Source organism: Mesoplodon densirostris, chromosome 2, assembly GCF_025265405.1.
Source record: "Mesoplodon densirostris isolate mMesDen1 chromosome 2, mMesDen1 primary haplotype, whole genome shotgun sequence".
Classification (NCBI taxonomy): domain Eukaryota; kingdom Metazoa; phylum Chordata; class Mammalia; order Artiodactyla; family Ziphiidae; genus Mesoplodon; species Mesoplodon densirostris.
The window spans coordinates 16,876,986-16,899,106 of record NC_082662.1 but is presented as its reverse complement, the minus strand read 5'-3'; the positions used below and the strand labels follow the sequence as shown (position 1 = coordinate 16,899,106).

General features: G+C 55.3%; 1 protein-coding gene across 2 annotated transcripts in view; it reads left to right on the top strand.

Moving 5' to 3' along the window:
• KIF17 (kinesin family member 17) overlaps window positions 1-22,121 on the top strand; it is a 48,299-nt gene that overhangs the window by 1,027 nt on the left and 25,151 nt on the right. For both annotated transcript variants that reach the window (XM_060080479.1, XM_060080469.1), the window contains exons 2-6: window positions 5,029-5,175; window positions 6,096-6,197; window positions 11,654-11,843; window positions 15,331-15,783; window positions 20,700-20,809. In XM_060080479.1, the coding sequence (XP_059936462.1) occupies window positions 5,029-5,175; window positions 6,096-6,197; window positions 11,654-11,843; window positions 15,331-15,783; window positions 20,700-20,809 (1,002 nt within the window). The remainder of the gene's footprint in view (window positions 1-5,028; window positions 5,176-6,095; window positions 6,198-11,653; window positions 11,844-15,330; window positions 15,784-20,699; window positions 20,810-22,121) is intronic.

Sequence of the window (22,121 nt, the reverse complement as noted above, 5' to 3'; positions counted from 1 at the left end):
ACAGGTTGTTTCAGGAAAAAAGGAAAAGTTTGGGAAGTGCTGCATACACCCTCCCTCACTTGAAGCTGCCCATTAGGGTACTTGAGGCTCTGGGGAGTCTTGCAGTGGAGAAAATAGTTTGGCTTATTTAACCCAGCATTTCCAGAAGGTATTTGCCCATGGAACCTTTTTGTTTTGGCCGGCAGGCCAGTTAACATTCCCCAGAGCACCTCCTTTGGCTGCAGTCAAAACCGCCTGTGAGGGTGGAAGTGTTCTGGAACCCAGAGTGGTGAGGGCGTGACTGTAGAAGATGCCCAGGGAAAGAGGGCAGCTCTCCCCAGAGGGTGGTACCACGCTCTGGGGATGGCCAGGCTGTACTACCATCCTGGACTCCCAGGCTGGAAGGGACCAGAATAGGTCCTCTGGTCCAGCCCCCCACCCCCACCCCAGGTCCTTGAATGTCCACCTTGAATGGCCCTTGAATGGCAGGAGCTCTCTCTTCCCAGAGCTGCCTGCTCCACCTTGGCTTCTTAGCTCCTAGAAGACCATTCTGCACGGTGAGTCAGAGTCAGCCACCCTGATGCTTCCAGCAACCTGCTGTAGCTCTGTCCCCAGGGCCCCTCTGCTTCCTCGTCCAGGGTCGCCCCTCGGAGATTGGAAGATTCCGAGATTGAGTTCTCCTTGGCTTTGCCTTTTCCAGGGCCTCAGCCTTGCTCATGGGTTCCCCTCCACATCTTGGAAATAATTCCCCTGAGCAAGCCTCCCTTGTCAGGGTTCCCAGGAAGCCCCAGCCCAGAGGGGGAGACCTAAGGAGACAGTGGCTACCTCAAACCCCAGTTCTCACTTCTGTCCCAAGTTCACTGCTACAGGGGATTCTGTCAGACCCCTACCTCCAGTCATCCCACAGAGCCTCAAACTCAACATGACATGTTCCTTTTCATTCATTCAGCTAACAAATAGTATTCTCATACCAGGCCCCATCCTAGGCATGGAGAGCGCTGCCCTCAGCTCATGATCAGGTGGGGGAGCAGCTAAGTTAGTAGCTACAAGCCAGGGTGATGAGTGGGAGGAGAATCCTGGGGGACTTTGGCAGCATAGAGAAGGCTAGCAAACCTGGGCTTGGAGGGGATGGGAAGGCAGGGAGGACTTCCTGGAAGTGGTGAGATCTAAGCTGAGACCAGGATGAGAGGAGTCAGCCAGGCAAGAAGGTGGAGGAAAGGGCCTTTCAGGTGGAGACCAGCACGTAGCATTTGATCTTCACCAGACATACGTAGAGCTGGAGGCATCATTCCTGAAACGGAAACGGAGACCTTGAATGTCACAGAATGAGTTAGGGGTGGTTTTGATTCCCAGCGCAGTGCCAGGTCCCCATGCTCCATCCTGCTGCCTCTATTAAATGAGCGGCATGTGACTCATATGCAAAGCACGGTTCAGCAACTTGGAGCCAGGAGTAGCTGCACCCTGAGGCCGGGCGGCTGTGTGTCTGTCCTGCTGGGCTCTGACCACCTCTAGGCGGCCTCCTGCCCAGGCCCTTCCCTTCAGTTCCTACTGCACGAAGCCTCCAGCACTTCGGACTGACCCTTCCCTTCCCCACCCCCACCCCCACCCCCACCCCCACCCTTAAATCCAGGCTCTGTTCCCGATCTCCTCTGTCACTGGGTGACCTCTTCCACACTCCTGGGAGCTGTCCACCTCAGACCCACCTTTCAGCCGACTCAGCATGTCCTACCCTGATCTCCTCACCTCCACACCCGGCCCGCTGCCTGGTCTGTGGGTTCTTTCCCAGCCAGTGGCTTTGCCATCTCCCCGTCCTCCCCGCTTCACACCCATGACCTTAGAGTCGCCTCTGATGACCCACCACCCAACCCACCCGGGGACCAGGTACCGTGGCTTCTACCAGGACAGACTGAGGACAGGCCTGGTGTCCAGAGACATTGATGCGGTAGGATTTGGCCCCTGGATGGAACACAGAACTTGGGAGAAGACAGAAAGGGGACATGAGGCAATTTAGCACAGATGCTGTTATTTCAATTTCAATAGTTATGCGTTGATTTTAATGGGAAGTAGAAGAAATATTTAGCATGTCCAGCCTGTAACGCAGCTTCACGGGAATTATTGCTGAGGATGACATCAAGTTAACAGGAGAGTCAATTAACAGTTTGATTTCATGAAAATCATTTAGTAAATAATAACACGGGGAACATGGCAGAGCCCGGGGTGGACAGAGTGGCTGACGCTTAGGACCTGCTCCACGTGTGCGCACGTCTCTGGTGGGTCTGGAGGTATCAGTTGATGGGTGAAGCGTTTCTGAAATCTTATGTTTTGCCTTAATGCATGTAAAGTTGTCTTCTTCACAGCAGTGTGGTTCTACAGGACTTTCTGCAGTGGTGGAAATGTTCTGTTTCTGGGCTGTCCAATTAGGGACTACCAGCCGTATGTGGCAAGTGAGCACTTGACATGAGGCTAGTGCTTTTGAGGAACTGAATTACAGTTTTATTTGATTTTTAAAAATATAAATTTATTTATTTATTTTTGGCTGTGTTGGGTCTTCGTTGCTGCGCGTGGGCTTTTCTCCAATTGCGGCGAGTGGGGGCTGCTCTTCACTGCGGAGGCGGGCTTCTCATTGCGGTGGCTTCTCTTGTTGTGGAGCACGGGCTCTAGGCGTGCCGGCTTCAGTAGTTGTGGCACGCAGGCTCAGTAGTTGTGGCTCGTGGGCTCTAGAGCGCGGGCTCAGTAGTTGTGGCGCACAGGCTTAGTTGCTCCGTGGCATGTGGGATCTTCCTGGACCAGGGATTGAACCCATGTCCCCTGCATTGGCAGGCGGATTGTTAACCACTGCACCACCAGGTAAGTCCCTAAAATTAATTTTAATAATACATTTTATTTGACCCAATAGTATCCAAAATATTTTCATTTCAATAAAACATAATAATACATACTATCATGGTATAATAGCTATTAGGGAGATATTTTATATTGTTTCTTCATACTAAGTCTTCGAAATCAGGTGTGTGTTTCATACTTATTGCACATCTCAATTCAGGTGCTTAAGTGTCCATAGTTCAAATGAAATGAAACACAAAAAAATAAAGTTGTGTTTGATGGGAAAATATTTTACACTGCTTCAGTTTTTAAATATAAATTAACATAAATTCTGTTCCTCAGTCGCATCAGGCCCACTTCTGGTGTGGTTGGTGGCTGCCCTACTGGACAGTGAATATAAAATATTTATTTTGATATAGAATCCCTTGTCTGGTCTGGGTGACATCGATGGTCCAGGCACTGCACCGTGTTGTCCCTGGGGCTTCGCATGCCCTGCCTCTGAGGCTCCTGGTTGGGTGACTGGTCTGCCACGGCTCTCCCACACCTCAGGGGGCTCATCCTGGTGTGTAGCACCTGGCCCTCTGATGAGCTGCGGATCGTGACTTCCAGTCTTCCTTCCCCAGCGGTCCCTGGGGATCCCGAGCCCTGCAATGGTCTACAGAATGGGTCTTTCTTGTTTTTTTTTTTAATATATTTTTTTAGAAAGGTAGCTAACTTTTTTTTTTTTAATTTATTTTTGGCTGTGTTGGGTCTTCATTTCTGTGCAGTGCAAGGGCTTTCTCCAGTTGCGGCGAGCGGGGGCCACTCTTCATCGCGGTGTGCAGGCCTCTCACTGTTGCGGCCTCTCTTGTTGCGGAGCACAGGCTCCAGACGCGCAGGCTCAGTAGTTGTGGCTCACGGGCCTAGCCACCCCGCGGCATGTGGGATCTTCCCGGACTGGGGCACGAACCCGCGTCCCCTGCATTGGCAGGCGGACCCTTAACCACTGCACCACCAGGGAAGCCCTTTTTAAAATATTTTTAAATAAAAAAATTTCGGCTGCATCGGGTCTTAGTTGCAGTACCCGGGATCGTTGTTGAGGCATGAGGACTCTTAGTTGCGGCATGCCTGTGGGATCTAGTTCCCCGACCAGGGATCAAACCTGGGCCCCCTGCATTGGGAGCATGGAGTCTTACCCACTAGACCACCAGAGAAGTCCCTACAGGATGTGTCTTTGCAGTGGAAATGGGCGCAGATGCCACCTGGGCCCTGGGGGCCCGGGCACGGCTCTCTGGGCCCACATTCTAACACAGGATTCCCCTGCCCCCATACTAAGTTCTAGAATTTGTGATCTCATGAGCTGGGTGAGGGCAGGGACTAGGGTGTCCTCTTTGTTCATGGCTCTGTCACCAGCCACAGTCCCCCTCAGAGAAGAGAGTCGGTACCTATGGAAAGAACAGTCGCATCAGTGAATGAAGGATGCCCTCGGGGATGCCACCTGGTTTGCCTCTAAATTCTCCCCAACTTCGTCTCCATCCCCCTCGCCCAAGTTCCACCTGCTCTCAGCCTCTCACCTCTCTGGTCTTTTCTCAGGCTGTCCCCTCAGCCTAGAATGCCTTCCTCTTCCTGTCACCTGTTAAAATCCAAGCCACCCTTTCTGCTCCCTCTTTCTCCTCCACCTGCCCAGGAAGCTTTGCCTGGCTCTTCCTGCACCTTCTCTCTCCCCCTCTTGGCACTCCGTCTCCTTGCCCGTCCTGTACGCCATCATTACATGCACCTCCACCTCACATGAGGATCACGTGTATATGTCTTGTCTCCCGCACATTCCAGGCAGACATTTAGGGAGCGCCTACCTCTGTGTGCCAGCACGTGAAATAATTCCTGTGTACACCTCCCGACAGCCTCAGAGGAGGTGCTGTTCTTACCCTTTGTTACAGGTGAGGAAGCTGAGGCTCCATGTGCCTGAATAAGGACAGGCCAAGGGCACAGTCAGTAAAGGGTGGCGGCCAGGCTCTTAGCCATACACAGGGACAGTCTCCTACCCCACCGGGCAGTGACCCCCTTGAGGAGAGAGCTGTGCCGCCTTCATCTCTGCACTGCCCTCCCCCAGCCCCGTGCCACCATGGTGGGAGAGCCAGGGAGGGGCCCTAAGTCTGTGAGTCAGGAGGCAGCCCTGCAGCCCCGGGCCTGGCCCCAAGCCTGGCTGAGCTCAGCCAGCTGAGCCCTGGGCTGTGTCCTCCCACACAGGGTGTCACCGAGGGCTACAACGGCACCATCTTTGCCTACGGCCAGACAGGCAGCGGGAAGTCCTTCACCATGCAGGGCCTGCCGGACCCACCCTGCCAAAGAGGCATCATCCCTAGGGCCTTCGAGCACATTTTCGAGAGCGTCCAGGTATGGGCCTGAGGGACGGAAGGGGCAGGGTTGGGCTCCCCAGGCGTTACCGTGAATGGTCCCAGAGCACTTTTGACCTGGGCAGCGGTTGTGGGATGAGATCAGAGCGGCCTTGACGCGGCACAGATGAGCAGACGAAGGCTCTGGTTTCTGAAGAGGTGATGGGAGAACTTAAAGCTGAGAAAATTCTACCTGCTGTGTTTTCCTCCTGCCATTTTTGGATTTTAACGTTTCATATAACACTTCACATGGATATGATGACCCAGAGTGCTGACCCAAGAAATGGCTGTAAACAATCATAGCTTCCTTTTTTAATTGAGCAGTTGCTACAGACCAAGCATTGTGCAAAGCCCTTTGCATAATTATCTCACTACCACCCTGGCCCAGGAGGTAGCTGTTATCCTCATTTTTGAGATAGGGAAGCCAAGGCTTGGAGCCCTTATGGGCTGGGCCCAGACCAGTTATCCCAGTGTCCAGGCTGCCGGTGAGACGTGCCCTTCTGACCACTCGTGAATGCGCAGAGATTCCTGCATCTGGGAAATGGCAAAGCAGGGACCAGTCAGCTGCAGAGCCCACTGTACTACACCTGGAACCCATTTTGATGACCCACAGGAACATCAGGCAACTGGAAGAACTGCCGGGGATTAGCCCGGGGCCAGTGCTTGGTCCAGGCCTTACCCGTGGCCTTGATTTCTCTACCTGAACAGTGGGGAGGCCTCTCCCATTTACTTTCCCACGAGGCTTGTAGAGAGAGCATGAGTCCATAGCAGTATGAAAATGATGCCACTCTGAGAAGCCGGAGAGGAGGGGAGAGCTTGCCAGGCAGGCAGGGCCAGGTGAGGTTGGGGACACCTCCTGCCACGATGTCCTCTTGTGATGTCCAGGCCGCGGGTGCTCAGGTATCTTTGCTCTCCCTGCAGTGTGCAGAGAACACCAAGTTCCTGGTCCGGGCCTCCTACCTGGAGATCTACAATGAAGATGTCCGTGACCTGCTGGGCATTGACACCAAGCAGAAGCTGGAGGTGGGTGCAGCCCCGGCAGGGGTGGGTGGGGGCAGCTAGAGGGGGAGGTTGGCATTGGGGGTGCTCCCTCAGAAATATGGGGAAGGGTCCTGAGGACACAGGCGCTGGTTCAGACTAGAATGGGAAGTTTTGAACTTGAATTTTGGAGTAGTCTCAGAGTCTGTGAGGCAGGGGAGGGGTTAATGCACCTTGCAAGGGGAGGGGAGGCCTTCTCTGGGGCAGTGCCACTTACGTCTGTTGAAACAGATGGAATTTGGTGACGGATTTCATTTGAAAAAAGGGTTCCACTTCTAAAAAATTATTTTGAAAAATTCTAAGGGACTTTCAAGCTAAAAAGGTAATAGTGATAATTTATTGAGCACTTACTGTTTACTGACTGCTTTAGGCATGTTATCCCAGTTAATACTCCCAGTCACCTTGTTAGGTAGATACAGGTTTCCCCCACTATCAGAAAGCAGAGCGAGTGTTTTGTAAGCTGAAATAGCATAAAGGGAAGAGTATCCCCTGCTTTCCAAAATCTTGTTTCCACTTTGCTTTTATGAAAGACTGACATTAGTACGATAAAGGCCTTTTTGGTAAAAGTGAAAATCGGATTTCTTTCCGACTTGAACTTAGAGAAAGTTGGGGATACCCATATTATTATCCTCAGTTTACCGATGTGGGAAGAGAGGTTTACGGAGGGTAATTAACTTGCCCAAGCTTCAACAGCAGGAAGCTGGCCAAACCTGGAGCTGAACCCAGATCTGTCTGACATCAAGTTCCTGCATTGCGAACATCCCACTTTACCACTGCAGATGGGCTCAGATTCTGGGACCTTGTTCCCCTCTGAAAGGGGTCTGGTGTGGAGGTGTCCAAAGCTCGATGATATGACCTCAGAATGTTGTTGTGAGGATTGAAGAGGGTAACAAGGGTGAGCTGCTGAGCAGAGGGTCGGCGCATAGTAGGGGCTCGATGTGTGAGCTCTTTCGTGCCATTGGGATTCCGAGAAAGGATGAGGAATATGAACTGGGGGTTGCAAAATGGACTCAAGACAGAAAAAACTAGGGCTGACCCAACTGGTCACTGAACATTGCTCATCTCGTAAATTGTCCTCAGTCTCCTGAAAGGCTAGAATCAGAATGAAAGAACATCATTTCCCAGCTGGGTGAAGCAGAATTAGATGCTCTGAGGGCTCTATCAAAATAGGCAGGACGGGGCTTCCCTGGTGGTGCGTTGGTTGAGAGTCCGCCTGCCGATGCGGGGGACACGGGTTCGTGCCCCGGTCCGGAAGGATCCCACATGCCGCGGAGCGGCTGGGCCCGTGAGCCATGGCCGCTGAGCCTGTGCTTCCGGAGCCTGTGCTCCGCAACGGGAGAGGCCACAGCAGTGAGAGGCCCGCGTACCGCAAAAAAAAAAAACATAGGCAGAATGTGGCTGACCCTTTGGGGAGCCCAGCAAGGTCAAGTGACCTGCCAGGACTGGACAGCCAGTTGGTGGCAAGGCTGGACCAGGTCCGGGAGCTTTGGGCAAGGCTTGGTTATGTCTCCTATCTGGGACTCTCTGAATGCTGGATGGGCCAGGTCAAGTCTAAGGAGGAGGGACTTCCCCGGTGGTCCAGTGGTTAAGACTCCTCACTCCCAGTGTGGGGGGCCTGGGTTCCATCCCTGGTCAGGAACTAAGATCCCACATTCTGCACGGCGTGGCCAAAAAAAAAAAGTCCAAGGAGGAGCCCAATGAGGGGAGACTGACCCAGATCTGTGGCCAGCATGCTGGTGGCTGCCCCCAGACTCTGGGGCTTCTTATCTGACCAAGAAACCAATGCCCCCCTCCACGCCCCCCACAAGAGGCCCACAACCAGCGGTGGAGGTTGACCTACCTCCTTCAGAGTCAGAACGCCTGAGCTGGGGGAATGTCAGTCATTAATGAGCATCAATCCTGGGAGGTCGCTACAGATGAGGAAAGGAGGCTGGGAAAGAGGAGGTGACTTGCCTGTGGCCACTAGGTTAGGAAGCCACAGAGTCAGGGTTGGACATTTTCCGTGGCCCAACTGCCTAAATCTCCCCAGGGCACAGGCCTTGACAGCCACGGGAGGGGGCGCAGAACCAGATAAAGGGGCTGCTGCCGATGCCCCCCAGTCTTCCAGACCCTCACTGACCTCTAGATTGGACAGGACGTTGGGATCACCTGGGTCCCGTCCCACCCCATCCATGTGGGCAGGGCTGTTTCCCTGCTCAGATCCAGAGCCCCCCACTTGGCCCTAGGCCTTCCAGTTGTCCTGGCTTCATCTGGAGGGACTGTGAGTTCCTCTCTGACCCGCAACCATTGTATGGCCCAGCTGAACAAATCCGACCCCAGGGAGCAGCTGTTTTGAAAAAAAACTTGCTTGTGCTGGCCAGATAGTGGGAAAATCCTTAAAATTTTGAGCCAGAAAGACCCTTAGAGAGCTTCTAAGTCCAGTCCTTTCATGGTACAGATGAGGAAACTGAGTCCCAGGGAGGGGAAGGGACTTGGCCAAGGTCATACAGCAAAATTACTAGTAATGGCGCTAATACCAGAATATGTGGGGTCTGAGTGGTCAGGTGCTTTCCTCCCAGACTTTTCCGGGTGGGAAGTATAGGAAACCCGGGGGGCAGTGAGAAGCGAGTAGTGGGGTTCCATTTGAGGGAGGAACATTCATGAGTTGAGTCATCCATTCAACAGAGACTTACTGGGAAAACCCTGGAGGTCAGGCCACAGACTACAGCAGGTCCACACGGGTGTGAACTCCCCCCCACCCCCGGTCCCCATCCAGACCGGGACTGGCCCCCAGCCCCCTCCTCCTCACCTCCTCGCAGACACAGCAGCGCTCTGCCCTGTCTACACAGGCCCCTCCAGCCACCCAGCTGGGGTCTGTCCACTGTCTTCTCTCTCCTGGAGCTGCAGCAGCTGAGTCATAACTCAGCCCCCACACAGGCACATGGGGAGGGGAGGAAGGCACAGGGTGTTGCTCCTACTTGCTGGCCCCGAAAGGCCAGCCTGCAGCATCAGGGCCCCTGCCGGCCGGAGCTGGGGCAGCAGGGCCCGCCCCCCTCCACTTCCTCCATCTCACGGACCCTAGGATGGGTTCGGTTACCCAGGCCCTGCGGGCCCAAGGGCTGGCAGCTGCCTGTACGTGGCCCAGCTGGACCACGGGCCTCAGGCTTGGTGAGCCAGGCTGCCTGGGGGTGAGGACCGCCAGTGACAGATGTGCTCAGAGACATTCCCCGTGGGTGCACGGAGCTCTCTCAGAGGAGGGACAGCTGGGTTCTGTACGACCCTCACAGCAGCCTTAGGAGGAGCTGCTGTTCAGCCCGAGGGCACAGTCAGTAAAGGGTGGGGATGGAATTTGCACCCAGGTGGCCAGGCTCCACAGCACAGCACAGGGCCTGGTAATTCTGGTAATGAGAGTGGTTAGATCAGCGAGGGCCAGCAAGGGATTTGGGGAAGCAGATTACACCCCCTCCCCCAGCACCACGAACCACCATCACGGAACCCAGCTCAGTGCTGGGTGGCGGAGGTGGGGCCCTCAGGGGCCTCTCCAGTTGGTTCCCACAGCCAGCATCGGGCCAGTGGCAGGACCCCGCACCTCCATGGGGGCGTTTCCCGGCCGGCTGTGGTCCCTGCATGCGCGCCCCCTCCCACCCCCGCCACCCGGCCGCATCCCAGCTGGTTGCCATGGCGACCTCACTCCGCCTGGCATCCCGGAGGAACAGTTACCAAGGAATGCGGGGCACGGCTGGCGGCTGACACTCCAGAGGTGGGTGGAGGCCGGAACAGCAGGGGAGGGGTGGAGGGATCCAGGAGGTCAGGAGGTGACGGGGACGAGCCCTCCTGGGCCTAAAAATAGGGTGGGTGGGAGACCCCTACATTAGGTGTTGCCTCCCCTGCCCTCCTTTCCTGCTCGTGAGGTTGCTCAGGCTGGAGAGGACGGCCTCATCCTCTTGGTATCTGTGTTCACCGAACCCCCTCCAAACCACCCCCCCAGAGCTCCTTTCACGTCCATTCTCTTTTCGATCCTCCCAAAAGTCTTGTGGAAATAGGATTTATCATCCTCATTTTACAGATGAGGGAACCGAGGCTGAGAGAGGCAAAATGACTTCCCCAACTAGCAAGTCACAGAACCAGGTTTCTAACCCGGGTCTGTCTGACTGAATAGGAAACTGCGTTCTTCCTGAGGCCAGGAGCAGCCATCCGTCACCTGCGCCTACCATGTACCAGGCAGGCCTCTAGCCTCTGAGAGTGTGGCAGTGCCCGAAGCAGGCACACAGCATCCCAGGCTACCATCAAGCCCTGCTCTGTTTGCAGGCTCTCCTGCTCCTGTCCTTTGAGCTCCGTCCTTCTAGGTCAAGGTCAGCCCTTTGTCATATCAAACTTCAGTTACTCCAGGACGCTGCAGGCTCTCTCCAAGCCTTGCCTCTGGAGTCTTCCACTGCCGGTGACCCCAGTGTTGCCCTGCCACTAATAGCTGTGTGACCTTCAAAAAGCCACTTAACCTTTCTGTGCCTCCGTCGCTTATCTGTTCCATGAAACCCAGTCCTTCGGTCTGGGTCCGGCTCTTTCTCCAGACTTGGGGAGAGAGGGCAAGCCTGTGCGTGCCCCCCTCCGTGCCCCTGCCCTGCTCTGCAGCAGGGGCCCAGCCCCACCTGGGACGCTGAAGCTGCCTGGGGCAAAGCATCTGAGCCTACTCTGGCTCAGACCAGCGGACAGATGACTTCTGTCCTAATTCATGCTGCTCTTCCCAGAGTGGTTTTATTTCCTCTCACATTGCTTTTCACAGCTCTGTGTCAGCAACAAAACAGCTTAGCTGCCTGGAGAGCAAGCATGCAGCAGTCAGATAAATTGATTTACTCGCTGCCATCGTGCTGAGGGCTGGGGGCCAGTGGGAATTCTGGGCAGCAAATGGCCCTTCACCCGCCATGATCCAAGGGTCTGGGAATGTTCTTGTTACCCTGGAGCCGCGGCAGGGAGGCGAGCAGAAGCCACGTTGGCAGGTCAGGGGAGAAGCACTCAGAGCCCTTGGGTGAATGACTACAGACAGGGTCGGCCCCTGGGAGCTGAAGCCCCAGACCAGAAACCACCTTCACGACCACTGCACTAACAACAACAGTGAGACCGCAGCTGCCATTTATGGAGCAGTTACCATGTGCCAGGCATCATGCTGTGCGTTGTACGAGCCTTAGTTTACAGAATCCTCACCACCTCCCTAAGGGATAGGTACCTTGTACCCATTTTACAGATGTGGAAATGGAGGCTCAGAGAGATGATGTCACTGACCCAAGGTCCCACAACAAGGAAGAGGCGGGGGTGGGTTTGAGGCTGGTTCTACCTAGGACAAACCCCCAACCTGTGACAGGGAATCCGAGGTGCCAACCCGCCCTGCAGGAGGGCAGAGGTGCTGGGAGCTGGGCCCTTCCCTCAGGTTCCCTGGGGAGCCCCTGACCCATGCCTCTTGCCCGCAGCTGAAGGAGCACCCGGAGAAGGGGGCGTACGTGAAGGGGCTCTCCATGCACACAGTGCACAGTGTGGCCCAGTGCGAGCGCGTCATGGAGACGGGCTGGAAGAACCGCTCGGTTGGCTACACCCTAATGAACAAGGACTCCTCCCGCTCCCACTCCATCTTCACCATCAGCATCGAGATCTACGCGGTGGGTATGTGGGGCCGGGTGGGGGCAGAGGGGGCCGGACCACCAAGCCGGGTGCCTGCTCCTAGTAGCCCAGACCCTTCACCACTCGGAGCCTCGAGGGCCCCAACTGGGAAGAGGTGCTGGCGTCGCCTGGAGGAAACACAAGAGGACTGTCCCTGTGCCAGGACCCACGTTTCCAGGATAAACAGCTTCATCAACAACAACAATAATAATACTGGTAGCTACCATTGAGCACTTACTACGTGCCATGCAATGTATTTGCATTAGCTCATTTGCTGCTTCCAGCAACCCCATGAGGTGGATACTCATATCATCCCCATTTTACAGATGAGGAAATCGCGGTCACACAACTAGAAAGTCTTTGAGCTGGGCCTCTATCCCAGGGGTCTGCCCCCAGAGTGTGTGCCACCCAGAACTTTTGGATTCTCCTCTTTCTTTAGCATTCTCTACTCCAAAGCCATCTCACTCTTCCTACATTTCTGGAAGAGTTACTGAGAAAGAGAAGAAGAAGGAAAGGAACTCGTTTATTTCAGGGCACCTGTAGATGCTGTGCTGAGTCCTTTACACACCTCATTCTATTTAAAGCCCACAACAGGCCTAAATGCAGGCATTATAATTCCCATTAACAGATGAGGAAACGGAGGCTCTGAGAGGTCAAGCGACCTGCTTGTTCAAGGTCTTACTTAAGTGCTTCAAGGTACCGCTTAACTGCTAAGTGGTAGAGCTGGGATTTGAACCCAGGTTTCTCTGACATCTGGGTTTTTCCCACTAACACTGCAGCTGCCTCCAAGTTTGTGGTTCATCACAAACAGAACTCCGGAGAGCAGTGGAGCAGGAAGCAGCCTCAGCCCAACTAGGAACATAACTGTGGAGAGATCCCAGCCCAAGGTCAAGGCCTGGGTTGACGGAACCCTCAGCAGCACACTGCCCACCTGTGTGGTGACCTGGCTCCAGGCCAACCCCCTGGTGCTGGCTGGGTCAGAGTCTCCCCCAGGGGTGATGATACGGGGAGGGCGGGTGGTGTGATCACATCCTCATATGATGATGCTGTAGGTGGGGGCAGGGACTAGGGCCTGAGAGGACAGATCAGGAGGGAGGAGGAGAGAGTGGCCCTGTGGGGTGCCTCTTGGTCTCTGCAGATGGGTTTGAAGGATGAGGCAGGCTGCCTGCAAACAGGCTTTTTAAAAATTTTAAAGAAGTTTTTTATTTCCATTATAAAATAAGTTCAATAAAGATATTTAGGAGTTAGAGAAAGGTAGGGGAAATTACTCATAAACAACCAACTGTTAACATTTAAGCATATGTTCTTTTAATCCTTTTTTTTCCCTGTGTAAATTTTAAACACACTTGAAATCTTCTGCTCTATATAAAGTTTCTTCCCCGTGTTTCATTTCCCATGCCGTCCCTGAGAATGTTCCCTCATCGTTCCTGCCATGTCTTCCTGACCATGGGAGGTGGCCGAAGGACCGTGCATCAGTCAGCGCCCTCCTCTACCCAGCCCTCTACTAGCTCTTAATGCTGTTTCCGGTTTCTCAGTGTTGTAAATAATGCCATGATGAACATCTTTGTGCACAAAGCCTTTTCTGCTTTTATTTATTTATTTATTGTTAAAATTTTATTTATTTATTTATTTTTGACTGCGTTGGGTCTTCCTTGCTGCACACGGGCTTTCTCTAGTTGCGGTGCGCGGGCTACTCTTTGTTGCGGTGCGCAGGCTTCTCACTGCGGTGGCTTCTCTTGCTGCAGAGCACGGGCTTTAGGCGCGGGCTTCAGTAGTTGTGGCTTGCAAGCTCTAGAGTGCAGGCTCAGTAGTTGTGGCACACGGGCTTAGTTGCTCCGCGGCATGTGGGATCTTCCTGGACCAGGGATTGAACCTGTGTCCCCTGCATTGGCAGGCGGATTCTTAACCACTCTGCCACCAGGGAAGTCCCCTTTTCTGCTTTTAGAGTCATCTCCTCAGATTAGATTCCCTGGAGCAGGTCTCCTGGGGCAAGGGTACAAACCTGTTTAAGGCTCCTGGTACATTCTGCAAAGAGCTTTCCAAAAGGGCATTTCCAAGTCCCTCCTTCCTGCTGCTCCTTAAGAAAAAACTAGCCCAAAGAATCAAGCCCCTTGCATGTCCAAGCTTCCACTGGGTGCCAGCCAGACCTTTTTACTCCAGGTAGCTGTGCTCCTGGGCAAAACCAGGCCAATTCTGGTTTCAACCAGCAGGAAACTAAGGAGGAAGCCCCTGCTCCTCCACCCTATTTCATTTGGAACCGTTTACCATGTCCTCTGGTGACAGTAAGAATTATTAATAGTATCAAGAGCCGCAAGCTGTCATTTAAGGAGCACTTGCTGTGTGCCAGGCATAACCCCAAGCCGCTCACGCCCGTGATCTCTGTGTAATCCTCACAGCAGCCCTCAGGGTGGGTCTTAGATTCCCGTGTTACTAAGAGAAGGCCGAGGCTCAGAGTTAATTTCCCTGAGTTCCACAGCTGCCGAGGGATAGAATCAAGATCGGATCCCTCAGGTCTCCGCCTTCAAAACCCGTGCTCCGGGCCCCTGCTCCCAGCCAGTGCCCAGCTCCCATCACCCCCAGCACACGGGGCTACTCTGCCAGCACAGCTGCAGTTGCTGCAGAACTGGGCTTGTTCTCAGGGCAAACGAATCCCTGCTGTGTGCTGGGCCCTGTGTGGACTCCGTACAAGTGTGCTGTCCGTTTACTCCTTCTAACAACCAGCGCCGCTGGGGAGCTATCGTTAGTCTCATTTTGTTGATGTGAGAACTGAGGGTCAGAGAGGTGCGTGGCTTTGCCAAGGTCACACAGCAAGTAGGAGGCAAGACTTGGATGGGAACTGGGTCCAAGGCTCTCCAAAGCCGTTTTTTTTTTTTCCGGGTACACGGGCCTCTCACTGTTGTGGCCTCTCCCGTTGCGGAGCGCAGGCTCCGGACGCGCAGGCTCAGCGGCCATGGCTCATGGGCCCAGCCGCTCCGCGGCATGTGGGATCCTCCTGGACCAGGGCACGAACCCATGTCCCCTGCATCGGCAGGCGGACTCTCAACCACTGCGCCACCAGGGAAGCCCCAAAGCCGATGTTTTTTGCATTGAAGGATTCAGCTCCCTGGTGACCCAGTCATAGCCCCTCACTGCCGCCCACTGCCCCCACCCCGCCCCGCCCCGCCGTTGCCTCACAAGGAATCTGTAAGAGCTGTCTGAGTAGCCGTAAGAAATCCTGCCGCACTCAGAGAGCAGCCTGTGCCTCCCAGCCCCTGCTCCCTGGAGTCAGTTGGCCCTGGCTTCTGCTCCTGGAAGCTGTGTGACCTTAGGCATGTTAACTGCCCTTTCTGAGCTTCACTTTTCTCATCTGTAATGGCACAATCCTAGCACCCCCTCCACGGGGCTCCTGTGCAGCTGAGATGAGACCCTCGGTGGGTGGGGAGCACCCAGGGCCTCCTTGCCGTGGGGGCTCGCCCCAGGGCCCTCACCCCTCTGCCTGGTCTGTCTGCAGATGAGCGGGGCAAGGACCACCTCCGGGCAGGCAAGCTAAACCTGGTGGACCTGGCAGGCAGCGAGCGGCAGTCCAAGACGGGTGCCACGGGGGAGCGGCTCAGGGAGGCCACCAAGATCAACCTGTCGCTGTCGGCGCTGGGCAACGTCATCTCGGCCCTGGTGGACGGGCGCTGCAAACACATCCCCTACCGGGACTCGAAACTGACACGGCTGCTGCAGGACTCGCTGGGCGGCAACACCAAGACGCTGATGGTGGCCTGCCTGTCGCCCGCTGACGACAACTACGACGAGACCCTCAGCACGCTGCGCTACGCCAACCGAGCCAAGAACATCAAGAACAAGCCTCGCATCAACGAGGACCCCAAGGATGCCCTCCTGCGCGAGTACCAGGAGGAGATCAAGAAGCTCAAGGCGATTCTGGCTCAGCAGATGGGCCCCAGCAACCTGTCAGGTGGGCGGCAGGGGGAGGGAGCGGAAGGGAGGGCCCGGGACGAAAAAGGCCCTCTCCCTTTGTCTTCTGGGGCATGGAAGCAATGTCCCACCTCCTCGCAACTTCACGTGAGCATAGATTTTTTTTTTTTTTTTTTTTTTTTTTTTTGCGGTACGCGGGCCTCTCACTGTTGTGGCCTCTCCCGTTGCGGAGCACAGACTCTGGACGTGCAGGCTCAGTGGCCATGGCTCACGGGCCCAGCCGCTCCGCGGCATGTGGGATCCTCCCGGACCGGGGCACGAACCTGCGTCCCCTGCATTGGCAGGCGGACTCCCAACCACCGTGCCACCAGGGAAGCCCCTGAGCATAGATCTTTGAATAGCCGGGGAGAGCCCTGGTTGGTGACGGCCCAGATGGTTTCTGCTTGCCGATGACCCAGCATGAGGCCCGTCTGCCTGGCCTGTCCCATCAGCTGGAGGCTCTGTCCCCCGTTCCCTGCCTCTAGGCTGCACACCCGTCCTCCCTCCTGTCTGCCTGCTGTCTCCATGGCAGCATCGTGACACTGTGCTGCTTAGCAGCTAGGTGACTCACCCTCCCCCATCACACACGCCCACTCCCAGTTAGGCACCTTGTGATGACTGCTCTCACACCCAGGTGTTTGGCTGTCATCTGGCAGGTAGAAATCTATACCTGGAGCATGGGCCTGCAGTGTCCTTGTAACCAAGGGACTCCAGAGTTTTCTTTTTTTTTAAAAAAAATACATTTATTTATTTATGGCTGTGTTGGGTCTTCATTGCTGCTCACAGGCTTTCTCTAGTTGCAGTGAGCGGGGGCTACTCTTGGTTGCAGTGCACGGGCTTCTCCTTGCGGTGGCTTCTCTTTTTGCGAGCACAGGCTCTAGGCGGGCAGGGTTCAGTAGTTGTGGCACACAGGCTCAGTAGTTGTGGCCCACGGGCTCAGTTGCTCCGCGGCATGTGGGATCTTCCCGGACCAGGGCACGAACCCGTGTCCCCAGCATTGGCAGGCGGACTCCCAACCACTGCGCCACCAGGGAAGTCCCCAGAGTTTTCTTTATCTGAGAATCCCTTGGGAGAAGGGAGCACTAAAGAGCCTGAGTCCATCTGTCCCGTTCATCCACCTCCCCACCCACCTTCCTCTCTATCCATCCATTCTACACACCCGTTGATCTACTCATCCACCCAGGCATCCATCCATCCACCCAGGCATCCATCCATCTACCCATCCATCCACCTACCCACACATCCATCCACCTACCCATCCATCCACCCATCCATTCAACCCACCTGTCCTCCCACCCACTCCATTGTTTATCCATCCACCCACCCATCCATCCTACCGTCCACATGTCCACCTACTCATTCACTCCGTCCTGTCATCCGTCCTTTTATCTATCTTTCCTCTCACCCCGCCCCCATCCATTCATACCTGCTCTGTGTGTGGACCTGTGCTGGGCATGGGGACACAGAGATGAATCAGATCCAGGCTCTGCCTCATGGGTGTACCTGGTTTCCCTGGGGGAGGAAAGACACTCCAGCAGAGCATCGTGTGCGTCTGGTGCAGAGAGCTGTACAGGGCGCTGCAGGGCAGAAGGGAGAGTGTGGCCAAGGCTGTCTGGGGGTAGGGTGTGGTCAGTCAGGGAAGGCTCCACAGAGGAGAAGGGGTGATTGAACAGAGTCTTGGGGGATGAGAAGTCTCCTGTTAGACAGGATGAGAGTGGTCAGTCTGTGCAGAGATGCACAAAGCTCTAAGGTCTGTTTGGGGACCCACAGGTGTTCTGCCGACTGCCTGGCGGCTCGGGTGGTGGGAGATGGCTATGTAGGGGTTGGCCGGGCCTGGAGTGCAGAGGCCCTTGAACACCACCGTGAGGGGTTCCACTTGGGCAATCTGCCTTCCTCCTCTTTCCCTCCTGCCCCACCCCTGACCTTGCTTAGCAACCCCCGAGCAGTGAGGGGAAGCTAGATGGAGGGATGGCGAGAGGCACCAGGAGGGAGTTGGGGCTGCTCCGCCGGTGGCTCCCCTGACCCAGCAGCTGACATGCCTGCGGACTTCCCATGGTTATCACGGCAGCCTTGTTGGGTAAGGGCTCTTAGCATCCCCTCTTCCTGGATTTGGAGCATGGAGCCCAGCAAGCTGAAATGACGGATGCAGGGCAGGCAGAGAGCTGAGATCAGGGCAGTAATCACCAGTTCACATCCTGGCTCCTCGGGGAAGCAACTTAGCCCCCCTGAGCCTCAACGTTCTCATCTGTAAAGTGGAGATAATGACAGCACCTGCCTTGTTACTGCTGTGGGGTGGTTGAGAGGATTGCACGAGATGATTCACGTGTGGGCTCAGCACGGAGCCTGGCACGTAAGGCTCAACAGACGACACCGGATGCTTTAACTTTATAGTTGGGTCTTGACACCAGGCGTGCCTGACTCAAAGCTCCAGGTGTTTCCGCCACGGGCATTACTGTGAGCCGCTGCCCTCTCAGCCCTAGTTCTCCCTCTGGTCGTTGGCATATTTCCCTCTCCCCACTTTCAGCAGAACTGGAAACATTTGTCTGTTTTCACTGGCCCTCCATGCTCTGCTCTCGTGCCCCTAGTCCAGGCAGGCCCTGCGCCCCCATCCCACTGAAGCTGCGCTTGTCATGGATGCCCTCCTGGTTGTTAAATCCAGTGATCGGTCCTCAGGAGGCCTCAGCTGTCCTCTTAGCATCAGCTGACTCAGGTGATCCCTTCCCTTCTCCTTGAAACCCTTGCTTCCTGGGCGCCCTTTCTCCTAGTCCTCCTGCCTCCGCGGCCGCTCCTTCTCAGCTCCCTCGTGCGAGTCTCTCCATCCCTAACCTCCTGATGTCAGGCTGTCCCAGGGCCGGTCCTCTAGCCTTTTCTCTCTCTACACTCCTAAGGTGGGCTCTACTGGTCTCATGTCTTTATTTTTTTATTATTATTAATTTTTATAAATTTATTTTATTTATTTATTTTTGGCTGCATTGGGTCTGCGTTGCTGCGTGCAGGCTTTCTCTAGTTGCGGTGAGCGGGGGCTACTCTTGGTTGCAGTGCGCGGGCTTCTCATTGCAGTGGCTTCTCTTGTTGTGGGCTCTAGGCACGCCTAGGCGCTCTAGGCGCATGGGCTTCAGTAGCTGTGGCAGGTGGGCTCAGTGGTTGTGGCTCGCGGGCTCTAGAGCGCAGGCTCAGTAGTTGTGGTGCACGGGCTTAGTTGCTCCACAGCATGTGGGATCTTCCCGGACCAGGGCTCGAACCCGTGTCCCCTGCATTGGCAGGCGGATTCTTAATCACTGCTCCACCAGGGAAGCCCTGGTCTCACATCTTTAAACACCACCTCCGTGCTCATGATTATCACATGTGGACCCCCAGCCTGGCTGTGTGATAGATACATGTCCAGGTCTTAATTTATAAAGGTGACTGAGTGATGACACAGAGAGGTCAATGTCACTGAAAGAAAGGGTAATGTTACTCAGTTACCCTGGAAATGAGAGGCAAGCCATTCAGGGCCACAGGGGGAAGCACCAGTGTGGGTCAGGAGGCAGAGAGGAGCGAGGGACAGCCCGGGCCAGAGCCTTTATCGGGGTTTTGGTGGAAAGACACAGCCGTGCAGGAAAAACAGCTCAGGACTGGCTAGCTTGAGTAAGCCCGGCAGGATTGGGGCATAAGGGCTGTCCTTGCTTGCCTGGTCCTGGCCCAGGTTGACTTTGGGCAGGAGAAATACTGGCTGTGTGGAAGAGTTAGATAGAGGTGGGTGTGGACTCGGAATTGGTTGGTTTGCATATGAAAGGGGGGCTCCGGACAAGCTGTTTACTCCCTCTAGGAATTGGCTGGCCCTGGGAGGGGCAGTCTCTTCCTGGCCATCAAGTCCCCCAGGATGTCAAAAATACCAGGAAATAAAACCCAAACCTGATTGATAAACCATGTCGTCTGATTTCCAGACTTGGCCATCTGGCCATCTATCTAATTGTCATTCCAAACTTAACACATTGGACACTGAACTCTCGACCTTTCCCAGACCTGCTTGTCCTGCAGCTGTCCCCAGCCAGTGACACCTCTCTCCTTCCAGGTGTTCAAGCCAGAAACCTTGGGGTCATCCTGGGCTTCTCACTTTTGCTCAAACCTCAATCCAATCCAGCGGTAGATCCTGTTGTCTCTACCTTTAAAGCAGGTCCAGAATCTGTGCCATTGTCCCCCCAGTACATTCTCCACACAGCAACCAGGGAGCTCCTGTTCAAATACAAGTCCTTTCACTGCCCTGCCCAAACCCTCCAATGGCCCGGTTTAACCCAGAGTTGAAGCTAAAGCCCTCGCCACGGCTTGCAAGTTTCCCTCTCTGACCTGCTCTGCGCTCGTACTCTCCTTCGCTCACTCTGCTCCAGCCTCAGTGGCCTCCCAGCTGTTTCTGGAACAGTCACAGCCCCTGCCTGCCACAGGACCTTTGCACTCACCATTCCCTTCTGTCTGTCCCCAGGATCTCTGCCCACCCCACTCCCTCACTTCCTTCAAGTAACTGCTTTCCTCCCACCTTGTCTAAGAGGTCTTTCCTGTCCACACTGTTAAAATTGCAGCCCTTCCCCCTGACCCTTATTTCTCAGCACCCTCCCTGCTTTCCTTCTCTTAGAAAATATCACCTTGTTAACATGTTATGCATTTTGCTTACCTTTCTCCCCCAGTTGAAAACAATGTGTGTGTGGAGTCTTGTCTGTTTTGTTTAGTGCCAACCCCCCAGGCCCTGGAACCTGTAGGTGCTCAAGAAATACTTGTTGGATGAGTATATGAGCATCTTATACAGAGACATGCTTGAAATAAGTTCAGTACTTTGAGGTCTTTTTTGAATGAGCACGCAGTTGCCTTTTTACGGATTTTTGCTTAGTTCCTGCAAACCATGTGCACCTTGGTCTCAGCCCCTCATTTCTGCTTTTCTCTCAGCCCTGCTGAACAATCAGGTTCCCCCAAACCCCGTCCAGATTGAAGAAAAGCTGTTGCCCCCATCTGTGATCCAGCACGACACGGAGGCCGAGAAGCAGCTGATCCGGGAGGTGAGGCCCTGGGCAGGTGGAGAAGGGGCAGGTGGGGCCCAGCCGGAGACCGTCTCCAGAACAGATACCATTTCCCCGCCACCATCACGTTGGGGTTGGTACGCCAATCTCCCCGTGGAGCTCAGAAAGCTGAGGCTCAGGGAGGTGCCATGACCTGCCCAAGGTCACACAGCTAAGGAGAGTCTAAGCCGGGATTTGAACTCGGTTTCCTGACTCCAGAGTACAGTCCGTCCCCCGTCGGTGCCTCTGTGCGCAGAACAGAGAGGGCTGTGGGCGTCTGCAGGGGCGCCATCTCTCGTCTGTACTGCATGAAGGGCTGGCTGTGGGTTGATGGCAGTGGAGAGGGCATCCCTGGCGGTAGGGACGGCCAGTGCCTCGGCGAAGAGGGCAGGGTGGAAGGGCTCTGGGCTGAGAGCAGGCAGCCTGAGTGGGCCGTGGGGACCCCTGGGCACCCATTTGACTTGGCCGGTGGATAAGTGGGGCGTTAGCCCCCCAGCAAAAGCTGTCACCTCGGGGCACCTGGGTCCTCCCACAACTGTGGCTTCCAGCACACTGGGACCCAGCAGGGTAGGTAGCACCCTGATATACAGATGCGGAGCTGACCTCAGGGGCACTTACACAGCCAGACACGCAGCGCCTCCTACCCCTGGCTTAGGCTCCGTCCCGACTCCAGTCTCTGTTGATTTCCGGAGGTTTCTGCCATTTGAGGGCTGCATTCTGAGACCTGAGCATGTGGTGGGGTTTGGCATTCGATGGTCCCTTTAAGTAGGGCACTGGCTTCTTCCTGGTGGAAAACCTAATGCCAGGGAAGGACAGCTCTGCGGAGACTGGGGCCTGGACGTGTCTGCAGCTGGGCCTCTGCCACTCAGCTATGACCTCAGATGGAAGCAGCCCTGGGGCCCCCAGAAGCCTGGGCAGGCTGCGGGGGCCTGAGGCCCAGCCTCTGGGAGGCAGACTGGGTAAGGCCTGGGGGAATCTCAGTCCTGTGGGCTGGAGGGCTGGGAGAAATCGACCAAAGAGCCCCCAAGGGCTGCCCATGACAGGTGGAGGCTTTTACTGTTTGGGGAGAGGCTCAACTGTAGCTCCTGGACGGCCCCATCCGGGCCCCGTCAAGGTTCTGGGAACTCAGCCACTAATTCTGCCTTTTTCTCTACTGCTCTGGGAGCTCCTGGGGCAGGGGCAGGGGCAGGCTAGCTCTGGAGCCCTGGGCCTGGCTCCCCGGGCAGGGTGGGGTGGGGAGGTCCTGGAAGGAGGGGGCCTTTGGGGATGGCTGAGCACAAGCCCACAGGATGAGAGAGATTGCACTTCAGGG